Here is a 16,961-nt window from a genome sequence, read left to right on the forward strand (position 1 = left end):
GGAGATGAAACCTTTGTATTCTATATTCTTGTCCTATTAAGTAGTAAACAAAGAAAAACTTAAAAAGTTATAAAACCGTATATTCCCACGACTCCCATATAGACCGTTGTTAATTGTTGAAAACACGATCAACAGCTATAGTGCATTTGGATATAATCTGTTCCCACCCTACTATATATATTATAACTGGTAGACCATTCATCCCTTTTGCAATACGAATTCGTATTGAACTTGTGACGTCATTGCCAGTTGTTCTTTTGTTTCAGAATCCACTGTTTGTTCCAGATTTTGCTTCGATACAGTTTCGTGTATTTCAATTACACAAGTTTGATTTAATCGCTTTTGGCAGGAAAAGTTAGTGTCAGATATAAAGAAAGGAGTTATAGGATGCGATAAAGTTGGTCATGGGGTATATAGAACTTTTTAGTTACAAGTTGATTCAATAGTTTTCTCACTACTGTATAAATGCGCGCGCAAAAGCCGTAATTGTTTTTTATAAATTAATAAAATCGGTGATAAAATATGTGAGTATATTTGCTTAAGTGTCCCGATTTCCCCGACTTTACCCCATACAAGCAGTTTATTGTTATATAACCTCTAAGAGTCAAAAGGCAAACTTAAATTACATTAGGGTAGGGAAGGATGGGTCACCTTTTTATTCCATTTTTTGTCCCATTGGGTAGTAAACAAAGAACATTCAAAGAATTATAAAACCATATCCTCACGACTCCCATAGACCGTTGTTAATTGTTTAAGCACGATCCGGATATTAGGGTATTGTGGTTTAAAGGTGTCCCATCTCCCCTCCATTCTACTATAAATTGAATGTACAGTGTTACAGCAGATGTTGTAACACACCTTGCGCACCACAAAGGGTTTAATTACATTGGTATCGTTATATGTTGTACAACTTGCAAGAATGTTTGTCGCCAAGCAACCGGTTATATTTAGATCAAATATATATCACATGTACTTCATCTTGCTATCTGTTAAACCAGATAAATCCATTTATGTTCCGCAATGGTGCATGTAATACATATACATAACCGACACATATATGGGCGAATAGCGACATAAGTTGCAAACAGTTCGATTGAAATATAAATTAGCAATCAACAAAGATTGTCGTTTATTTTCACAATAAAACACGCGTTAAAATAAGATAAATTATACCAATATTGTATATTCGGAAACCACACATTGTATACATATAAGAAATCCTATTGATCCAAAGTTATATGGCTTTGGTTTAAAGGCAAAGACACACCTCATAAACTCTGCAGCTAATGTAGCCTTGTCTTACATAATGTGAATTTTCAGTTTAATATTGTGCAAATACAACGTATTTATTAGGTATATAGTAGAGTGGGGAAAATGGGACACCTTTTCATGCTGCGCGGGACACCTTTTCTAAACGAAGAACATTTAAAGAATTATAAATCAATATCTTTACAACTTTCTTGTTGTTTAAAACACGATCAGGAAATTTGGATAGCATGTGCTACAGATGTCCCATCTTCCCCAACAGTACTATATATCTCCAGTACGCGGTGAATAAACACGATTTAAAAAGTATTTTTCGTCATAATCGATCAGTATATAATAAGTTGGCATGATGGATCTCAGTCTTCTTTATCGGCAGCACTTGTTGCGTTGTTGACATACGCCGCGCTGCGTAACGCTGCGTTGCGCCCGACGAATCGCCCTGCGTAACAGTACAAATACGCAATGTAAACATTTGATCCGAGGCGCTGGATCTTTTGCTATAATAAGCTGACGATGAGTTGAATTCCCGTCTGTTCTTTACGCAAAATAAACGTCGGATAGATTGTAACCATTTCCTGCGCAGATCTTTCTGCCGAATGCAAATAAAAACGAACATCTCGAATCCCTGAAAAGGTTAGACGAGAACGTTCAGTTTTCAGGACCTATATGTATATATATGGTGCTCTGGGTTTTTAATGTTTTTACCATTTAACAAGGATTTTTTAAATCGCGAGACAATACTGTTATGTGATTCTGTAAATATACTTATGGGACAGGCCAAATGGTACGAGAAAAAGGAATGAAAACATGTCTCATCTTACCCACGCTACTACACTTTAGCAGTTTCGACAGAACTGTTTCATCATTAACCCTAGAAAATGTTCCAAAAATGTTTAGTCTCGAATCAAATTTTCGGTGACGAAATATAGGTACACTTGTGTGTAACATCGTGTATAAATATATGTTGCTAATTTTTGCATGCATACCTCAAACGACATCATTATACACAATAACCAAGTAATTGCAGAATTCTCGTCTGCTACTGTTAGAACGAAGACGAATATTAGAGTTGAAGTAAGGCCAAGGGTGACAAACAGAGCACCGATCGTTGTCAGTTGTTGCCGCATTGTTTTTCGTTGGGAGGTTGAGGTTAGCTGAAAATACATTAGATGGTATTGCTTGTTTTTTTATTGTTGCGTATTAGAGAGTTCTGTGGGGTAAGATGGGACACATTTAGCACATAATATCTAAATATCATGTTTTAAACAATTAACAACTGTCTAAGGCAGTCGTAGGGATACGGTTTTATAATTCTTTAAATGTTCTTTGTTTACTACCGAAAGGGATGAGAAAATAGAATCAAAGTGTATCCCATCTTTCCCCACCCTGACCCTATACTATAAAACAAGTCTGAAAATTTATGTCTGTTTTAAATAAAATAATGAATGTATGAATGAATGAATTAATTATTGTAACAATAATGTATAATAACGTGTAAATCTTGGTACCCGTTCACGCTTGCAAGTTATCTCGCGAAGAATGATGACAAATATCGTCCAGTTAAATAACAACAGTATACCGACTGGCGTTACGAAGGCAAGGTAAAGCGACCATTTATGGATCCAACAAAATCTGTCTTCCATATAAATATCCGCTATCTCAGTTAGCATTTCTGTATTTAAAAAAAAACGATTAAATTTATGAATCGCTTATACTAGCTGTTTACTTTTATAACAGTGGTTCTTATGCTGTGAGTAATTACCCTAAAAAGTGATAGTTTGACATTTTTGGCAGGGTTATATTAAATTATCTTTTTTTAAAAAGTGAGCAAATAAAATTCATAGTGTTTTTCTCAAGGGTTTAAAAACATTAAAAAGGTTAAGGCCAACGGTTTAAAAGAATCAGTACCTGTTTGTGTAGCATTGCTGCTTAAGTTCACCCCGACCACGCCTGCTATACTGGCTATATTGAGGGAAACCACCATCAGGGGAATGCCGTACGCGTAGAAACTTGCCTTCCTGACAAAATGACTAATGTGTGACCTCATTGGCTGAAAGGATTTATCATTACAGTTAATGTATATAGTTAAAGATTAGAAGATTAATATTAGTGATGTCTCCGCATTTTATCAATTAAGTTATGTACTGTTTAATTCATATGAGCGTGTTATAACGACTGTCGTTTTACGGGACGAGAAAATAGAATAAATGGTGTCCAATCTTACCCCAACCTATATACCTCACCTTTACTAACGCACAGTGCATCAAATATCCATAAACGGACATCCAGAACCAACAAGTTAGCCATGTATAATGAAAGACAACGGTCGCTATGAAACATGAAACAGAATTGTCAGGAATTGTGTTTATGCAAGCGGTAAAGGCACTGGTAGTCGCTAACACGGATAAGCACACGTTTATCTCAACAAGAGTGTGTTTCCTGGATCGTTTCAACCTGTAAAAACAATCGTATCAGATTTTGCAATGTATAAGTAAATATTATAAATAATTAATGATTAAATAATTGTTTATTCACTGATCGCAATCGGAATAGATTGTAGGGGGAATTGGGAATATAATACAGTCACACTTTAGGGGATTTTGAGCTAATTCTTAATTAGCAGTCAGCAGATATACTCGCTTAGATGTCTCTTTGTTACATGCATACCTAAAATAAACTGTTATATTTAGTACTATGAAGATGGGAAACGTTATTTTCTGTATTTTTCCAATCGGGTTTTCACAATTAACATGTTCTTTTATAGTTGTGCGGATACGTTTTTTTTAAGTCGTTGAGTGTTCTTTGTTTACTACATAATGGGACGGGTAAATGGAATAAAAATGTGTCCCATCTACTCTCACCCTACTATAGTATTGCGGAATAAGATGGGACACCTTTAGCACATAATGTTCCATATTTTTTAATCGTGTTTTAAACAGTTAACAACGGTCTATGGGAGTCGTGAGGATACGGTTTTATAATTCTTTGAAACTTAATTCTTTGTTTACTACTAAATGAGACGAGAAAAGAGGTGTCCCATCTTCCCCCACCCTTCTATATTTATATCTACCGCGCATACTTACTCGTAAATATAAAGTATAAGTATCGTGATGCAGAGTCCAATAATAGAGACGGAACAACCGATAATTGCAACGAGGGGAAGAGCTTTAGCGTTCACTTTTTCACCCTGAAAGTTTAAAATAACAGGTTTCATTTAATAAATAAAAAATGCTAGTAACAAAATTTTTATGTTTTAAAATATAAAGATTCTATTAAATAAGAATTTAGGGTTTTTAAACAACAAGATTTTCGTTTCAAAAACAAATATATGTTTTAATAATAATTTCTATTATATATTTACATCGTAATAAAACCATATATTTACTTCATATGGTGTGATTTTTCATTGCTTAAAACGTGTTGTGAATATTAATAGATGCATTTAATTCACACGTCCATTTAAATAGCCAACCCAATGCATGTCCAACTAGTTTATGCTATATTTATTGTCCCACCCGTCTAAGTATATGTGTGTAAAATTAATTTGGAAACGTTTTTGGTTTTCTAATTAAATTCTACTGTCGTTCCTTGTTAAATCTATTCCCGGCAGCATTGGATAAATAATTGCTTCAGTTGTCGGTAAGAACTCATAAATGTTTAAAACGGGGTTTTTGTTTCGGTATCCATATTTGTGTATATATACCATGAGAACTCTATGCAACGGGATAGGCCAACCTTTTATGGACTTCTACTTTCATACTAAATATCTATATAATATTTATAGTCGTAAGATAGGATTTTTTATTCTCTTCTTTCTTCCCATTTCCCAGTTCTATCTGACTAAAAAGTAAACTGCTGCCTATTTTAGAGATATATAGCGAGGTGGGGAGATAGGTCACATTTTTATGCTTTTTTCTCATCCTATTTGGTAGTAAACAAAAAACATTTAAAGTATTATATAACCAAAGCATATATACTGATGTGCTTTATAACGGTAGCCCATTATTTACTTTAAAATAGCGTTGTTAATTGTTTAAAAAACGATCAGGAAAAATAGGATTTAGGTGCTAACGGTATCCATCTTACAGCTTAGTAATATATATGTCTGAAATATAGAATGTAAACAATCGCTCACCAAATAAAGTTCGTTATTTTGCAACCGGCACGCACAAGTCATCAGCTCCTCTCCCATACATATAGTATCACGTGATGACCATGACGTGTTCGTTATATTCCATACTAGGCATGGCGTGTTGGTGGATTGGTTCTGTTTTATGATAAACTATTATATACAGTAGGGTGGGGAAGACGGGGCACCTTCAGCACATAATTATATTCTAATTGTAGTTTAAACAAATAAAAATGGTTTATGGAAGTCGTAAGGATATGGTTTTATAATTCTTTGAATGTTCTTTGTTTACTACCGAATGGCACGAAAAAGTGGAATAAAAAGGTATCCCATTCCCCCCACCCCACTATATGTCATAGGGCAGTTCAGTATATTCCTATTTTTAACATAATACATTTTTAACCGTATATTCAGTTGTGCTGTTCTATATAAATTTAACCGTTAGGCATCCTGTAAAGTGAATGTTGGACTCAGCAAATTATATTTATATTTACAACCACAAAAGTTACCTTGTTTACTGTTGTCACATAAACTTCACTCTGATTACTAAATAGTGATTCCAAATCTTTATATTGGGACAAGTTTGCCTGCAAAATAACAACTTTGTACGAAATTATATTAATGAATGAATAAATAGAACTTTTTTCCCTCGCGTGATAGGGCAGCGACAGTCCTTAAAACACGGGTGTTCTGTTTCATACAGCTCGTGTCCGCTTTCAAGTAACTTTGTGAGTGATTTTTATAGTTAACAATATGGACAACTAATTAGTAACCGCTGGGCTGAATGTATATATATATGTATATACAGTAGGGTGGGAGGACATTCAAAGAATCAGAAAACTATATCCTCAGGACTCCCATATACCGTTGTTAATTATTAAAAACGCGATCAGGATATTTGGATATTATGTGCTAAAGGTGTCCCATCTTCCCCCACCCTACTATATATATATATAATACATGTACATATATTATGAAAATAAGCCACCGTAAAAATAGCTTACCGTGTATTGGTTAATTGATGAGCAGTTTCCTTCGATCTTGAAAGTTATATTCGTTACTTTGGATCCGTCTTGAAAGCAAATTGAAACGAGATCTTGTAAAAAGAAAAATCAATATAAATTTTTTTACAAAATATTCTAAAATTTACAAAATCGGTTATTAAAGAAATAAACCTTTTTTTTGCAAAATTATTTTTTGCAAAATATTCTAAAATATTTCTTCCACCTTTGTAACACGTTAACATTATAGCTTAACTTTTATCTTCTTAGTATTAGACTACGTCTATAAAACCAATTACTCTTAAAATCGCTTTGGCGTTTCGAATTACATGCGAGATTTATGACCCTATTATAATCACGATTTCAGATAAAAACGCAACACCAAACCGACTGAATGTTTTACTTTATAATATTTGTAGGCTTGTGTTAAAATTTCGAAGCATTTATATATAATGGTGCAAATGTTTGAAAAGTATCCATAACGCATTGGTAGAAGTGTAATATTATCATGTTCTGGGTTTAAACATGCTTCAAAATTACACCAATAGCATAACAGCATGTTGGTCATTTGTCTAGTTAAGTGTATAATACTGTGGGGTCAGATGGGATACGTTTCTCCATTATTTAGAACCTATAGACACCCGGTATTTTCTGATCGTGTTTTGAACAATTAACAAGGCTCTTTTAGAGCCGCGGGGCTATACGGTTATATAATTTTAAACATTATTTGCTTGCTTTCAAACGGGGCGAAAAAACAGAATAAATCATGTCCCATTTTGCCTCATCGTCCTATATACTATGTTTACCTGCTGTTGGAGGCTTTATACTTGTGGTATGGTGTCCTTTGGAAAGACCCAACCAGAAATGAATAAGCAAAACTGCGAATTGTAAAATTTAAATTATAAAAAAATACGTTAAAAATCTAAAATATGTTAAAAAATTATAATAATATCAAGAAAGCAAGTAATTATACTTACCAGTAACACAAAGCTGAGGTCTTCTCATTAACCTTTTTAAACACAAGTATAAACTACTTGGCAAAGTTTACATTAATCCCTCTTTAAGACAGCGAAAAAGCAAAATAGCAGTTTTAAAAAATAAACAAACAAAAAAAGAAGTTTTTAAAAAATAATAACTTAACAGAACAATTAAACTAACAGTTTTAAAAAATCTATAAACAAAATATCAGTTTAAAAAAATAATACTTCACTAACGACAAACAAAATATAACTCAAAAAATCAAAGGCTGCCTAACTCTATAGTGCCTAAATATATAAAACCCCACGCCATTTGTTACACCTGTTTGTCAGTAAACGATACCATAATTATTTTGTGGAGAAACACACTTCGCGCATGGGACCACAGTCCTACTTTTTTTAGAGAAAATATGAATTATTTATGTGGCTTTGGTTATGGTTACCGGCTAAAATACCGCAGGTACTTTGAGGTGCGGATGGGATTATTTGTACTTGAAATATTGGCGCAACTCTCGCCGCGAAAACCATTCGGAATACTCACACTGGTAAACCATTACCCAGCGGTTGACTTTTGGTGTTAATTCTAGGTTCAGCTTCCGCGGAACTAACTTCTGTGGAACTATCTTCTACTCATAAAAAAGCACTTATAACTGAATGTTAATTAATCTTTTATTGTTACTTTAAGTTCTATCTGACTAAAAAGTCCTCAAAATGCGGCTTATAACCAATATTACACGTTCAAATACAACTGTTGTCACACTATGCCTGTCAAACCGAGAAGTTTCAATTGGTTAGGTCGTTTTGGATCATGACCGCCTCGAGCATTTCTAATCAGGCATATCGTTTCCGTATTATAATAACAACGCTGTGAGCGAAATACGCTTCAGAAACGTTACGGATATTTTGGCAATACTGCAAAAAAATGACGTGTATGGGATTTACTAGGTTAACAAAATGAGAAGTAATTAGTTACTTTTGCTTACCAGGCATATAATGTAAATATTCTTTCAGCGGTTCATCTATGGTATAAAAAGTAGTGTATTTATAAAGCGTAGTGTATGCCATTTGCTAAGATTACATCAGGAAAAAGGAGAAGTGAAATATCATTTTCAAACTATAAGATAACTACCACAGTACTAAATATAGTTGGGTGGGGGAAGACGGGACAATTTTAGCACCTAATATTCAAATATCTGGATCGTGTTTCAAACATTAAACATTGGTATATTGGAGTCGTGAGGATACGGTTTTATAATTCTTTAGATGTTTTTTTTTATCTCATCCACACACTTGAAGTCTTGCCGTCAACGTGGTACATCTAATACAGTGGAATTTGCTGTGGTTGTCGGACAGAGGCCGCGTTGTTGCGCACACGTATAACTGCGAATAGGGTAGCGCACAAGTTAAAATAAAGGCAAACGCAGAACTGCAAGCAAAGCCTATAAAACAAAAAAACTTTGCTAATGCAATTAAAATCAATTGTACAATGAAACCATTGTAATTACTTCTATAGCCGGTTGTGTTTATTTACTACATCGAATCTTCAGCCTTAATTAATCGATGTGTAGGAAAACATGCCTTAAATGAGTTACACTTGCAACTATCAATTATCACTCTAAACACGATCTGTTATTTATTAACCGCTGGCATAGAGTATGTGCTTGATCATTATTACAGTGCGAGTACTATTTTAAACAGCGCGCCAATAGCTAAAACCGCGACCGCCATTTCCTCGCATGCGCTCCAATGGAATGTTCTGTGCAAAGTTAGTATAGACCAAGTTAGGAAACGGCGCTCGTGTCCGCCATTACGGAGCCCACAGAGCGTGAATCGCCTATACAAAAGCATGGTCGGCATGTGTTCATTTAGTTCTTGTAAGCGATACAAAGCTAGAAAACACGTATAGCGGTTGTTTTAACATTTAAAATATAATTTCTAATATAAATCTTGTTATATAATATTAAATCTAGGAATTAATGTGAAGTAAATTAATATTTTGACTGGTTTTCGGCGTACAGTGTGGTTTAACAGGGTACTTTACGTTGGCGATTAAGACTAGCAGCAATCAGCTTAGTTTACATAATAGTATATGATCATACCTACAAACCTACAGAGCCATTCTTTACTACATGTATAATCCAACATGAGTGGACATGCAGCTCCAAACTGCTTAAGTACTAGCAGATAAGGTGTTCGCGTTTTCCGATTTCATAAAGACCAACTTACTAATTCAAGCAGAGGACCAAAAATAGTAACTCAGTATTGTTTTCCTCAATGTCACTTCGATATTAGGCAAATTTTACAAAGATACCTTAAGTTTCGTTGCCGGGTATACGTGTTAAGTTTGTGAGCCAAAAAGTAAAATCACGACAATTTACATGCAAAACTGCAGCTAGATACACCAGTTTATGGTAATGTTATGCGTTTTTGTTTGTATTTTTAAATTTTAAACATGTTCTTTTATGTTTTTGGCTATAGTAAACTTGATATTTTCTGTTTTTTTACTCTTTAATCGATTGAGTGTTCAATAAAAGTTGGTTATTTTTGTGAGGTTTATTATTGTGATAAGATATAACATTAGTAGAAAGCCATTTTTACTCGCAGAAGTGCTTGGTTTTTGAAAAATCGCAAAATTTAAACGAAAAACAGCACCCAGCAATGATAAAATGCTATGCCGTGGGCTCCGTAATGGTGGCGTCTATGACGTCATGGACGCGCGACAATGGATAACAAGACTCGTTGTTTTACAATCCGTTTCCTAACTTGGTCTATACTAACTTTGGTTCTGTGTAATTAAAACAGCTGGCACTTGTTAGAAAATGTAACCAAACAGAGAATGTCTAAACTTGCTTATAAAATCGTGTAGTTTTATTTCGTATCATCTATTGTCATTATATAATTATGAAGTATTTGTAAATTATTTTTTCGGTAAAAGATTTTGAATTGAACCATCTTACCCCGCCTGTTCGCGATTCGCTAAAACATCAAACCGTGTGTGTTTAATATTTTTTTGTGTTATTAAATATTATAATTCAAATACATGGCATGCATCACTCAACAACGGCTCCCTATTTGTGTTTAAATTATGGGATTTACATTCAATTTAACATATGGCGCAATTAGTGTATGTTCTTATAAGACAAATCTTGATATCGTGTGTCCAGGAAAACTATGTGGCCAGTCTTTCCGTTTGGTAAACGGAGACCAATTTTACATTCCCATCATTTGGTTAATACAGCATGCAGTCATCCTATTTGATCTGTTAAGATAGCAGTACCAGCTTGTTAGAACTCGACTGTCTTGTTTTATATCAATGTAACTTTAACCTTGCGTGATCGGAAAACGGTAGTAGTTCACGGGTGTTCTGTTTTATACACCTCGTGCCCGCTTACAAGTTAGCATGTATGTACTTTTATGAGTATTTTTTTCATCCACAAAATTCTACAGCGTGCTAATGCCGCTTGTTTGTTTGTCTAATAATTAGACTGTCTGTTTAACGTGCTTGTGTTGAATCGTGTGTACACTGGGCAAGTATTATGCGGCGTTCACAGTGACTGGTTAAATCCTAGAATGTTTCCACATGCGCACATGCGACCAATTCTATTTGATCTCAAATCTACTCGTTCATTCGGTATACCAGGTTGGTATATGTATTGTTGTTGCATTACTAGATATATATAAAATGAATCATTTTTCGCTATTGATTTGAATAGGAATTTGCCTTGATTTAAACTTGGTGGGGAAATGAAGTGTATGTGCGTGGTATGACGCACCGATCACTGAAGTATAAGCGCCACTTTTCCACACAATGCACATGTGGTCAGTCTGCTATACAGCGGCATAGAGCTTAGGGCGTTATTATTCCAGGCAAGGTTTTCTGTTAGTTGCAACTGGACACCATATTGGAATTATACAACAGGCAACAGTATGATTTCCTATTAGTCAAATGCAAGGCTTACAATGAGACTGTAGCGTGTTATTGTGTAAAGGCAGCCAAGCATAACTGTGACATGATTCTGTCACAAGCTTCAGACACGTATGGTGTCAACAACACAGTTAGTTACTGAGTACTCGTACAGGGCTGTTTGATTTTGGGCACCAGTGAAGAATCATTTAGTAGGTTACAGATTAGGCTGATGGAAAGTGTTAGAGGTTGGTAGTTAAGTGTTTTTAGTTAGATGTTAGAGGCTCGTGGTTGTATGAGTTAGTCGTGACCGTTAGCGGATATAAAACGTAGGATAGAGTTCTCCATTAGCACTGATTTTTCTTTTAAACTTAGCTTTGTCGGCATAGCTTTGTAGATCAGTTTCAGCTCGAGGTGTATAAAACAGAACACCAGTGTTATAACGAGCGTCGTTGCCCCCCCATACAAGGTTAAAAAAGTTGCATTAAGGTGGCTGTACACAGTATCCGGCATGCGAATTCGCTTGCGAAGTCGTATGCAAACCCGTGTCCAATTCCGCATGCGGCAGCGAAATCCGGACAAAACAGACAAAACGGATGAATTCCGGATACTGTGTACAGCTACCTTTACGTAGTAACTCGTGAGTGAGCACGAGGTGTATAGTAGGGTGGGGGAAGATGGGACATCTTTAGCACATCAATCCAAATATCTTGATCGTTTTTTTAACAAATAACAACGGTCTATGGGAGTCGGGAGTTTTTTTTTAATTCTCTAAATGTTTTTGTTTGCTACCAAATGGGACGAGAAAACAAGATGGTGTCCCATATTCTCCCACTTTAAGAAACAGAACACCCGTGTTATAACGATTATCGGTCCCGCCACACGCTCGCTTAAATAAGTATTTATTTATTTAGAACAGTTATATATAGACTATGTCTTCCATTACTGGTGTTGATGCACCAGACGGGGGCTGGGGCTGGGTCATCGTCGGGTTCGGGATGTTTGCTTATTCGTTATATGCCTATGCTGCCAGATGTCTTTCAGTTTTCTACGCCCCTCTTATGGTAGAATATCAAGTCAACTACTCGCAAGTTGCATGGCTAAATGGCCTTCATCAAGCAGGGCATGGTGTTAGTAGTAAGTTCTTTTGGTGTTTTTTTGGCTGGTCACTTTGGTCTTAAAATGCACCTTGAGTCTTACTGATACCCGCTGTAAAAATTGTTGTCGAAAAATTTGGTCCGTGCGTGCATTTTTAAAGTTATTTTTTTGACACAAACGTCTTTCCTTTAAATCGAATAAACAAAAACGCGAAAGTTCATTTTTCACGCTTATAATTAACCTCTAAACTATAATATGGCATTGATAACATAGTGACATAAATCGTTGGTACAACTTTCCAGGTTTTGTTTTGCCTGTACTTTACAAGCACATTGGCTTCAGAGTTGGGGTGATGGCGGGGGGAATGATATCAGCTATATTTGTGTTTCTAGCGTCGTATGTACATAAGCTTGTACTCGTGCAAATATGCTGCGGCTTAATACCAGGTGACAAAAACATTTTTATAAGTTTGCACAAATAGTACTGTAGGTTAAGATGTGATAAAGTTTGCATCCAAATCTCATATTTTCTGACCGCATTTTTAACAGATAACATGGCTGTTTTGGAGTCGGCGGGATATGGTTATATATTTCTGTAAACATTTTTTTGCCCTATATTATCTTGCGCGGGATAAATTACTGCTGTGCGAAAGGGTTTATTTTATTTATATTTAAACGAGAGACTGGCGATGCCATTAAGGCGAAATATATATATCTTCGTAGCGCCATAGATTGTAACGGTTTTATTAGATTTTTATAGCTGATGTATAAACCACAGGTGTTTGCTCTGCGGTTATCAATCTCGGTTTATTCACAACAGTGAATCGATACTTTAAACACAAGCGAAACATGGCGATGCAAATCACTTGTACTGGGACCTCACTTGGTGCATTCGTGTATTGTCCACTAAATCAATACCTTATAGACTCTTATGGCTGGAAAGGTTCTTTACAGGTGAGGAAATGAGGTCAAAATAGATAATTTTCATTAAATTGTAAAACCAGATTGGAAAGTTTGTATTTTGCGCGAGGATATTTTTTACAATATTTTATTGCGCGGATTTAAACCCGTGGTGTTCAACGCTGCAAGATCTTACCCACATGATTTAAGTTACTGAATTAAAGCCTTATAAAATATGTGACGTGTGGCAGACATTTATATGTGTTCGCTTGTTTCGTTGTTTTAGATAATATCCGGTCTCTACTTAAATGTGATGGTCGTCGGAGCTCTTTTGCGCCCCATAGTGCTGAAATCAGATGTAACTACCAACCACTTAGCGGAGCCAGAGACACGGTTTATAGATTTTGTGATGAAATGAATGTACTTGGTAATTTTAAATCCGAAGTGGTTGCAGCAATGATGAAACACCGAATACCTCTAGCGGCGAGACTAAAACATCGACATGTACCGCATGGTGCCGCCTATGGGATTTGCAAGTATTCCTAAGCATTGGCTTCCACACGTTAAATTTATCATGGATCACGTTTGCAGCAGCATACTACTCCTCACTAACCTACCTTGTAGCGTACGGAAGAACAGGTACTCAAATATACAAATATGCAACCCTTATTCGTGTGAAAAGTCATGACCGTATATGCTATTGTATCGTAGGGTAAAATGGGAAACAGTAAGCACCTAAATCCCATATTTCCTAATCGTGTTTTGAACAATTAACAACGCTGTTTAAAATGCGTGAGGGCCTGGTTATATAATTCTGTCAAATTTCTTTAGTTACACACAAACGGGTCGAGAAATTAAATGAAAAGGTGTCCCATCTTCCCCCACCCTGCTATATTTAGTCTAAATTGCTCTGCTAGGTCGATGCTCGTAAACTCGTAATTTTTTTCTTTATTTAAACAATTGTCCGCAAATTTCTATAAAAATTTATAGTTACCTGTAAAAAAGTATGACCAATTTCTATGGAATTTTATAATTACTTATAAAAACTAATGCATTTTATTTATAACAGTAATTGGCTTGAGTGGAACCGCGGCTGCGGGTCTCGTATCAGCTGTGTCGTTGGGTGAACTTGGTTCACGTTTGCTATTCGGTTCTTTCTTTGATCGGTTTAGCAAATCTAACAGGATTAAAATTGTGGTAAGACGACGCATAGTCTGTGTATATTTATTTATTTGGTGCAAACTTTCGGTTTTTACTTTAATTAAAATTTATTGTGTAGTTGTCAGTCGCTAATTTATTATAAAGTTATTCGTAAGCTGGCACGAGGTGTATGAAACACACACCTTTTATTCTCTAAATGTTTTTGTTTGCTAAAAAAGGGAAAAAATTTTTACAAAAAAAAACTGCGAAACATGATTGAATCTCAAAAAGTACAGTCCAAAGCGTTTTAACTAAATAATGAAATGATACAGTTACTTCTTTTTCTAAAATGTTATTTTAACCCGTGTTATACCGACTGTCGTTGACTCGCCACACTACGGTAAATACGGTATGCATTTATTCATTCCTTTCATTCATTTACTTAGTCGTACTTTTAACTGCAACATACCGCTCTACGCATAAGCGCTCCAATGATTTATCTTTTAGGCCGGCATCGAGTTATTAATGGCTGCCTTGTTCATTTCTATTCCTTTCTTTGACAACATTGTACCAGTGTTGGTACTATGTGGTGGCATCGGTGCTATAGGCGGTGGTATGGACGCAGTATTCGCTGTATTAATAGTCGATACATTTGGCTTGAAGGAATTTGAAGCTGTTTACTCGTACAGTAATGTGGTATGCAGCATCACTGGAAGCTGTGTGACTATTTTAATTGGTGAGTTTGTGTGTTTATTCATAATATTAGGATGAGGGAAGACAGGACACCTTTTTATCCCATTTTCTTGTCCCATTTGGTAGTAAACAAAGAAATTTAAGAAATTATAAATCCTCAACCCCACGACTTCCATAGACCGTTTTTAATTGTTAAAACACGATCAGGATATTTGCATAAGCGGTATCCCGTCTCCCCCCACCCTTATATGTTTATTCTGTTACGTTTTCGTAGCACCATATCCTTACTATAGGCCCAATATAAGTTATATCTAATTTAACTTAACAGGCCTGGTTATTGATACAACGGGAAACAACACAGTTGTATTTTACATCGGTGCGTCATCATTACTGCTGTCAATCATCTTTATTCTATTGTTGAATAAAATAAACCACCGACAGGAGAGAAGTATTAAACACCTTGTATGTGAAGAAATAACGGATTCTAAAAACATCTGAATTACATGTTCTGTTACTTCTGCTACCAGGCATAATGTAGATACCGCTCATCTGGTATAAATAACGTAGTGTATTTCCAATGGGTGAAGTCTTGCCGGATGACCGCCGAAACAACATAAATACAATACGTTTTTTCATACCAGATGAGCCGTTTAAACAATATTTGCAATGTATAGTCTTTATACAATATTTAGTAGGGTGGGGGAAGGTGGGACACCTTTTCAATCTATTTTCTTCTCCAATTTGGTAGTAAACAAACATTCAACGATTTTTTTAAAACTTTATTTTCACGGCTCCCACAGATCGTTGTTGATTAGTTAAAACACGATCAGGATATTTGGTTATTATGTGTGAAAGGTGTCCCATCTTCCCCCACCCTACTATACTGTTAATTAAGGTGCATGACATAAGTATATAGTTTTCCGTTTTAAATTCTCACTGTGCTATATGGACGTATACCAAACGTATTGAAATTATTTTACAATTTTTATGGCTATTCTATTCTTTGTGGGTGAGGTCAAAGGACCTGGGATTTGAGCCAGATTTGGCCCATTACCGCAGAATTTTTATAGCTATGGCGGTATATACTTATTCCTAGGTACAGCTTTCCTTACGTGTAAATGTGACCGCTTTTTATACCACAACCGTTATTAAATTCTTTACGACGCGTGATGCTGTCTTGTTTGTATATTTTTTCTAAAATGTTATTTTTGTAAATATTGTTTGTATATGCTATTCAGCTATATGGCTTCGACAAGCGAGTGTAAACATTTGAAAGCCACTTTTCCATGTATTTGCTGCTGATAAATTAATCGCAGGGAATTTTGCTCGTACCACCAAATGTCTATATTGGTGCTTCATACGACGAACTACGGCAAAAATAAATAACCGTCGCATAAAAAGGCAAATTTCGGATTTACGTTGTTGCTGATGGCTAGGAAATTTCGCTCCGCAAGCTCTCTCGATATTTTGGTACCATTCGGATCGCATCACTGGTGCCTGAAGTGTTATTGCAATCCGGGATTTTTGGTTTGCGTGATAAGCTGCTAATTGCGTTGTAACATGTCGACTGTGTAATTCCCAATGCATTTATAATTCAAATACATGTTGCGATAATTAGCGTTTTTTTAACGTCATTTTGAGTATTGTTCGCTATGAAAACAGGGATTAATAAAACTTGCTTTAAGTATGTAACTTTGTGGGTGTTTATAATATATCCTGGTCGTACCTTTAAAGTAAGAAATATTTATGCTGCATTCGATCGTTATCAAACTATTTCCAAATTCTTAAAGTTTCACTAGATAATTCCTTCATTTAAAATTTAAAAGCAAAGATTTTTGTGTTGGTTTTTCATTA

The 16,961-nt window shown here is 35.4% G+C and overlaps 2 protein-coding genes across 4 annotated transcripts in view; one reads left to right on the forward strand and one right to left on the reverse strand.

Moving 5' to 3' along the window:
* LOC149734314 (monocarboxylate transporter 12-like) overlaps positions 1-16,507 on the forward strand; it is a 29,920-nt gene extending 13,413 nt beyond the window's left edge. Inside the window, exons 1-8 of one of the 3 annotated variants that reach the window (XM_089881858.1) lie at positions 10,676-12,414; positions 12,678-12,821; positions 13,153-13,328; positions 13,561-13,667; positions 13,720-13,913; positions 14,344-14,471; positions 14,922-15,150; positions 15,436-16,507. In XM_089881858.1, coding sequence (XP_089737984.1) covers positions 12,210-12,414; positions 12,678-12,821; positions 13,153-13,328; positions 13,561-13,667; positions 13,720-13,913; positions 14,344-14,471; positions 14,922-15,150; positions 15,436-15,605 — 1,353 coding nt within the window. In that variant the 5' untranslated portion in view covers positions 10,676-12,209 and the 3' untranslated portion in view covers positions 15,606-16,507. Of the gene's footprint in view, positions 1-10,675; positions 12,415-12,677; positions 12,822-13,152; positions 13,329-13,560; positions 13,668-13,719; positions 13,914-14,343; positions 14,472-14,921; positions 15,151-15,435 lie in introns of those variants that run through there. The other 2 variants (XM_089881859.1, XM_089881860.1) reach the window with 2 other exon arrangements.
* LOC149734316 (adhesion G protein-coupled receptor G7-like) lies at positions 1,116-7,580 on the reverse strand. Its single transcript, XM_089881857.1, has 11 exons — positions 7,374-7,580; positions 7,203-7,274; positions 6,400-6,491; positions 5,905-5,982; positions 5,402-5,533; positions 4,350-4,453; positions 3,510-3,720; positions 3,175-3,316; positions 2,775-2,938; positions 2,253-2,420; positions 1,116-1,891 (listed from the first exon to the last, which is right to left on the reverse strand). The coding sequence occupies exons 1-11, from the start codon at positions 7,399-7,401 to the stop codon at positions 1,583-1,585; spliced, it is 1,500 nt and encodes a 499-aa protein (XP_089737983.1). The 5' UTR covers positions 7,402-7,580; the 3' UTR covers positions 1,116-1,582.
* Positions 16,508-16,961: the final 454 nt, after the last annotated feature.

Source organism: Ciona robusta, chromosome 7 (genome assembly GCF_009617815.1).
Source record: "Ciona robusta chromosome 7, ASM961781v2".
Lineage (NCBI taxonomy): Eukaryota > Metazoa > Chordata > Ascidiacea > Phlebobranchia > Cionidae > Ciona > Ciona robusta.

Excerpts from the sequence above, each read along its gene's own strand:
- LOC149734316 (XM_089881857.1), bottom strand. The coding sequence starts at position 7,401 with ATGAGAAGACCTCAGCTTTGTGTTACTG. Across the intron at positions 7,275-7,373 it reads ACCTCAGCTTTGTGTTACTG|TTTTGCTTATTCATTTCTGG; the intron begins GTAAGTATAATT and ends TACAATTCGCAG. Across the intron at positions 2,421-2,774 it reads TAACTTGCAAGCGTGAACGG|CTAACCTCAACCTCCCAACG; the intron begins GTACCAAGATTT and ends ATGTATTTTCAG.